The following is a 7,159-nucleotide window of genomic DNA, read 5'->3' on the forward strand; positions in this document are numbered from 1 at the left end:
CATGCTCAATAAAACCACGGCTCCCCCTAGTGGTAGTCACTTATATCATTTATCTCTAAGTCTACTCGCAGGGCTATAAGTGGGTCCCAGGGTGTTAGGGGGGCTACAATGAATTTTTCAATATGCGCTGCTTGTGTATGGCGGATGTACGCAAGTATGGAGCAGGATAAGGAGCTGCGTTATATAGCCGGCATTCGAGAGTCATTTCTGTGCAAGGAGCAGTTTAACCTCTTAGATGACGCAGCCAATCATGACAGCAACATGTAAGAGGTTAGAAATGAGGAAAAGTGTCCATTTGCTTCCCCACCCTCAACAACATGATGGTAGGGTGCTAATGGCATTGTCATGGCAGCCAGGGGCCTACTGAAGCCCAACGTGCCTGCCATGTTTGCACATACATTGCTAATTTTACGGAATTGCAGTGTATTGTAGAAGTGATTTAAGTGATCACAGATCCAAGTGCCCTAGGGGGACCAATAAAAATGTAAAAAAAATAATATTATATATATTGTGAGGTAGCGCTGTCATTCAGGGTTGGGGAACACTCGCAGCGAATAATCACGTCCGGCACAGGTTTTCATAAAGCTATATCAGTCCCTGCGGTTTATTATGCAGCAGAAACCGTGACCAATAACATACAGCTCATATCACCAGCATAGCGTCCGTTACAGAGCTGTCCTCTGTTACGCCTGTGGTCACACAGGGTCTCATTGTCCAGTACTCAGGCTCTTCAGCCTCACAGATTCCTCACCCCTCTCAGGGTTACCTCGTGGCAGTTACAGCTCACTGCAGACTTTCCTTTCCTTCCTCTGGGAACTCCCAGACGCTGGCAGCCATTCCACACAGCCACTCCACAGGCTGTTAGCCAGGAGATGCTTCTCCTAGCGGGACCTTCCACACTGGACCAACCGGGTCCCAGCATTCACTCCATGTGACCTATTCTGGCCATATTATATGGTCCATAGCCACGCCCACCAGGTCACATGACCATGACCTCATCACAGGTCCTTCAGGCATTTCCACACGCTTTTACAATAGTGCTTTAAACAGACCCCCTGGGTGGGTTTGTAGGTAACCAGGCCCTCCCAACTCTCTAGTTACCTGGAGACTTCTCCCTAATACGTAGAAACGACACCTCAGCAGTATCACTGCTGGTCAATACACGCATCAGTCTCCATCTCAAGGCCACCCACCTTGAGATACATAATGGTCCTTCATGGTTCTACCATTCATCCTTTCTCCTAGGACATCTGCACAGCGCTCCCTAGCGGACACAGTGGTCATTACACCACATACCTTCCCCCTATGTTCAAACCTGTGGGGTTGAACACACAGCATAACCCCTGGCTCTCGAGATCGGGCACTCACTATGCCTTGCCCCCCAGGTCGAGAGAACCGTTTCCATTTGTCATATGGCCTCATTTGTACGTTAGGCCTCCCCCGCTCCCAGCGGTCATAATACCGGTCATTGTCTTTGGTCCTCCAGTCCCGGTTTGTCTGCGTCATCAGACACTGTTTAGTCACCACACTCTTATAGTGCACTTCATCACCTGACCTTACTCTCACTGACCGGCTCTCCCGGTTGGTACAGTCATCAGTCTTAATCGGTCCTACTGTCTGGCCTAAGTCTGACCCATTCAGCGTCTCACAGGAACTACGGTCTTCCAACGTCAACCTGCCAGTCGAACTACCCCTTGCTAACACTCTTCGGCCATCTGCCATGTCACTTCTTGGAGGAACCGTTCGGGTCCTTACATCTTAGGTTGGAGGCGGCCGCCACCTGGTATCCCGTATTTCTTTATTAATTCGCCTACGGTCCAACCTCAACTGCTCAATTTCTTGCAGGTACTCCACTCGATACTCCACGTGCATCCGAAAGTCTCTCAGGCTTTCCACGGAGCCAACCACCATGATGGGAATCCTACCCACTTCACTGGATACCTGGTCTTCATCATCAGGAGGGATTCTCACCCTCACCACACCGGAGATATTCATGAGGTCTTGCATTACCTTCCCGGACCTTCCAATGATTCTTCCAATCAGAGCTTCGGGTACCGGAACCACACCTTTCCGCAAACTCAGCCGATCTATAGCCTCCTACGCTAACTCTAGGCGTCGAGCAGCCTTCATATTACTCCGCCTGACCAGCTGTTTGGCGTGGAGACATTGTAAATGCATTTCTTTCAGGACAGCTACTCGGTTTGATGTATCTTCTGTGGCTGATATTACCACCAACTGCCAAGTCTCAGGTGCCCAGTGCACCTCACACGCTTTGACCGCCTCTTTGAAAGCCTCATGTACACCTTCCTCCGCACAGGCTTCTTGCAGGTCTTCGGGTACCTCGATCATAGATTTGAAGGTCGTGGTCTTGCTCTCTTCCTGGACCGAAGGCTTTGGCTTTACCACGGACACTTCCTTCACTACAGTTGACCAGACCGGGTGACTGTCTTCTTCAGTTCTTAACTCACAAACTTCACACGCTTTGATCTCTTCATGACCCTTGGCCACGATGGATACTGGCAGTTCCGTCCTGTTGTCACTCGCGCTCACCCGCGGTAAGTCCTCGTCCAACTTCTCCCGCAGAAGACCTTTTACTACTCCTCTAAGTTCTTCCATCTCTTCCTTAAGGCCCTGGTTCACAGTTTAACAGGTGGACAGGTGACCTCTGAGCTCCAAGATTTCTTTCTCGTGCTCCTCCACCTTGTGCTCAGCCAATTGTCTCAAGATTCCTTCTCGTTTGACATGTTCTTCTAGTGTCTCTTTTATTAACTGTATCTCCTGATCTTGTTCTCTTTTGGCCAGCACGTGTCGCACCACTAATTCTTTAATTATGTCGTCAAAGGGTACCGCTGAGTCAGTCCCGTCAGTCAAGTGAACCCTCCAGTCACCCTCTGACCGTGTTTCTACTCCCGTTATCTTCTCAATTAGGTTACCATCAGTCCTGTCACGAGTTTCAGTCAGCACAGCACTAGATTCTGTCGTAGTGGTGGCTACTGGCAACAACATGTCACAGTCACACCACATCGTACGGTGAACCCCCAAGGCACTCTATCCGTGTGTCAGCTCCGCTCTTTTTGTTTACCACACCATTTTCATTCACACTGTGGTACCCTTCAGGTGACGTCAGGTCAGTAAATTCGTCTGACGCAATTCTTTCTCCAGTCGCCCCTATGTCTGGCCTGTCCACGTTAGGAGGTGTCTGCTAGCCCTACAGTAGAAACATCTCTATCCTCCTGCCCCACATCTTTAAACATGACAAAGTCCCGGCGCCTCTCAAAGGTATGCACTAGGTTTGGTGGCATACTACCACCTTGGTACTCCCCCTTTGTCATCTCAATCAGGACTCTGTCCACCTTATAATTCACAATGACCCCGTGGACGCAGCGAACTCTGACGTTTTTCTCGGTCAGAGGTAAAACGAGCGGAGTTCCTGTCAGAGTCACCTGACTCTTTGTGTCCAGCCTAACAGGGACTCCTTCCCGGTGCAGCATCACGGTACACACCTGTGGCCCGTCGTTATCAGGAAAAGACACCGCATTCCTCCCAAGACATACACCCACACTGCGGTTCCCCAGACATAGCAGCACTGGTTGCCTCAGTGGGTATTTCCTGAACCTTCCCAATTTGGGTTGCCGCCCCCTCCTGGGACTCCACCCCTTTTTTGGTTACCACCCCAATTTGGGACCCCACCCCTTTTGGGCTACCACCCCAATTTGGGTCACCGCCCCCTTCTGGGACTCCACCCCCTTTCGGGATCTCCCCATGTCCGTTATACTGGTCTTCTCAGACCACAGTTTACACCACACAGTTTGTGTCTCTTACGATACCACACCAGTCCTTGCTGGCACCACCACAGCTCTTGCTGTCACCGACACCACCGGCTGCTGTTCACACACAGCTGCTGGTGTCCTCTTTGTAACCCCGCCGAGTTACAGGAAGCCGCTTGTCCCCTTCGTAACCCCGCCGAGTTACCGAAAGCCGCTTGTCCCCTTCGTAACCCCGCCGAGTTACAGCAAGCCGCTTGTCACCTTTTTGACTCCCACTGAGCCACCGCAGACTGAGTTGAGAAAAGAAAAAACACCACACAAAAAACTTGCTGTGTGCTATTCAGGACGTACCGTCTCCGCCTGAGCCCGTCCAACACACAGGGCGCACCGGATGCTATTCAGGGAGCCAACCCTCCTCCCAGGGTTTCCCAACACACCGGCCTCACCAGGTCCAGGGCTCAGCGGGTGCTATTCAGGACATCCGTCTCCGCCTGAGACTGCCCAACACTCACGCCTCACCAGGTCCAAGGTCATACCACATGTTCCAGGGATCCGATTCTTCTCCCAGAACCTCCGAACACTGACCCTCCAGGACCTTGCTCACTGACCCAGGTCAGTACAACAACGAACACCAGTCCGTTACCTGTGTCGGCCACACAGGTCCTCGGGTACCTCTTATCCGCAGAGGCACCCTAGCAATCACCAGTCTCTTTCACTGACCTGCTGTCAGTATATCACACGGCTTCCACAACCATCAGCCCTCCTGGCTCAGCGTTGCCAGCACTGCAACATGTGTTGTTGGAACCGCAGCCCTTAGCAACTGAGTTTTGCAGTCCTTTTCCATTGCCCCTAGCAACAAGGCTACAACATTGCCCTTTGCAATTCTCCACCATATGTGAGGTAGCGCTGTCATTCAGGGTTGGGGAACACGCGCAGCGAATAATCACGTCCGGCACAGGTTTTCAAAAAGCTATATCAGTCCCTGCGGTTTATTATACAGCAGAAACCGTGACCAATAACATACAGCTCATATCACCAGCATAGCGTCCGTTACAGAGCTGTCCTCTGTTACGCCTGTGGTCACACAGGGTCTCAATGTCCAGTACTCAGGTTCTTCAGCCTCACAGATTCCTCACCCCTCTCAGGGTTACCTCGTGGCAGTTACAGCTCACTGCAGAGTGCAGACTTTCCTTTCCTTCCTCTGGGAACTCCCAGATGCTGGCAGCCATTCCACACAGCCACTCCACAGACTGTTAGCCAGGAGATGCTTCTCCTAGCAGGACCTTCCACACTGGACCAACCGGGTCCCAGCATTCACTCCATGTGACCTATTCTGGCCATATTATATGGTCCATAGCCACACCCACCAGGTCACATGACCATGACCTCATCACAGGTCCTTCAGGCATTTCCATACTCTTTTACAATAGTGCTTTAAACAGACCCCCTGGGTGGGTTTGTAGGTAACCAGGCCCTCCCAACTCTCTAGTTACCTGGAGACTTCTCCCTAATACGTAGAAACGACACCTCAGCAGTATCACTGCTGGTCAATACACGCATCAGTCTCCATCTCAAGGCCACCCACCTTGAGATACATAATGGTCCTTCATGGTTCTACCATTCATCCTTTCTCCTAGGACATCCGCACAGCACCCCCTAGCGGACACAGTGGTCATTACACCACAATATATACATACATACATATACACGCACACACATATATAATTTTATATTAAAATATTAAATATTTATATTTTAATTATTTTTTAAAATTTCATCCAGGTTTCAGGAAAAGTGGACAACATGAACAAATTATATATATATATATATATATATATATATATATATATATATATATATATATATATATATATTTCCCCACTTTTCATAAAATCTTAAACAAATAAAATGCAAATAAAATAGAAATGGTAAATTTTTATGTTGCCCCCTTTTCCTGAAACCTGGATGAGATCTAAAAATCTAAAAAAAGGAAAAAATAAATCCATGCTGTATTTGGACGAACTAATAAATATTGTAATATTTATCCCAAAATAAAATGACAAAATGGCTGATTTATGGTCACTTATCCTTTCCCCCAAAAAAAATTGAATGCAAAGAGATTAGAAAGTCGTATGGATACCAAAATGGAGACGATGAGAACTACAGCTTGTGCTACAAGAAACAAGCAGTCCTGATACCAATCGGCTGAAAAATAATCAAAAAGTTCTAACTCTTGGAATGTGAGGAGGAAAAATAGAAATCGATGAGCAGCCCCACTGGGACTTTGTGGGCCAAGGGTCCGCATAACTCTAGTGCCGGCCCTGTCGGTGGTGGGCAAATACACTTATATACCGTCATTTAAGGGTGGTCTTTGTTACCTGTGGGTCGGGGTTTAGCATTACTATGCTGCTTAACCTCATGGCAGGCACCTCCAGGTGTAGCGGGAACAGCCGCCCCTGCAGCTGCCGGATGACGCCCTCCTTCCAGCTGCTGATGCTCTGCAGGGTGTGGTGCGACAGGAACGTGGACACGTGCAGGTAGAAATTCGAAGTCCCACGTAAGCCCTGTGTCTGTGACAAGGCAAAACCATAAATCCCAAGTCCCAGCATCCTCCTGGGAACGCCCAGTTGTCAACTGATACAAGAATTTCCAGGAGGAATAATAGAGGAACATGCCCCAGATTGTGACCCTGCCCCCCCAATAATAACGCATCTAACCACAGTCCTCCTACCTTGTACTTTAGCATCCTAATACTTTTGCGAGTCGAAACATCTCTTGGCGAAACACAGACATACAACGCCAATCCTTCCTCCAGCCACATCTGTTGAAGTCCCAGCACCTGGAATGGGGCATCGCCCTTGTACTGGGGGTTTAAAGGGGCAACCTATGGTGACAGAGGACACCATGACTAGATAATGCTGGATATTGGCCTGGAGCACTTATCTTTCTTACCAGGGAGAGAAGCCAGACGAGCAGAGCGTTGTAAGCGTTGGCCATTGGTAGTGTGGCGTAGCGGCTGATGTGCTGCCCTGGCATGAGGAGCTGCCCGCAGCTGGACAGCCAGATGGTGAGGAGTAAAGTCTCCACACCGCTCCTTGGTGGCAAAGTGTCAATCTCCGGGCTGTAGGAGGCTTCCTGTGAAGACATAACAGAGTTCCTTCTATACCGTATCCTCCTTAATGTGCACCACCTCATATATTAGATTTATATAATACCTGCCAGCCAGGACACAGAATAATGTAATAAGGGGCATCAGTAACACACAAAACTATTATAGGGTGTAAAGCAGCAGGTGGTAAAGTCCTGGGCGGGAGATTTGTGTCACTGAGGTGGCTAGCTTTGGTTATGCAAGTCTGGGATATTAAAGTTCCAGGAATAAAAGGTGACTGGGA

General features: G+C 49.3%; 1 protein-coding gene across 7 annotated transcripts in view; it reads right to left on the reverse strand.

Moving 5' to 3' along the window:
• LOC141057021 (dynein axonemal assembly factor 8-like) overlaps positions 1–7,159 on the reverse strand; it is a 74,909-nt gene that overhangs the window by 59,673 nt on the left and 8,077 nt on the right. For 6 of the 7 annotated variants that reach the window (XM_073553495.1, XM_073553496.1, XM_073553497.1 and 3 more), the window contains 3 exons: positions 6,720–6,902; positions 6,499–6,651; positions 6,146–6,337 (listed from right to left, as the gene is read on the reverse strand). In XM_073553495.1, coding sequence (XP_073409596.1) covers positions 6,146–6,337; positions 6,499–6,651; positions 6,720–6,902 — 528 coding nt within the window. The remainder of the gene's footprint in view (positions 1–6,145; positions 6,338–6,498; positions 6,652–6,719; positions 6,903–7,159) is intronic. The other variant, XM_073553498.1, reaches the window with a different exon arrangement.

Source organism: Dendrobates tinctorius, unplaced genomic scaffold, assembly GCF_039654945.1.
Source record: "Dendrobates tinctorius isolate UK_male_01 unplaced genomic scaffold, ASM3965494v1 ptg000202l, whole genome shotgun sequence".
Lineage (NCBI taxonomy): Eukaryota > Metazoa > Chordata > Amphibia > Anura > Dendrobatidae > Dendrobates > Dendrobates tinctorius.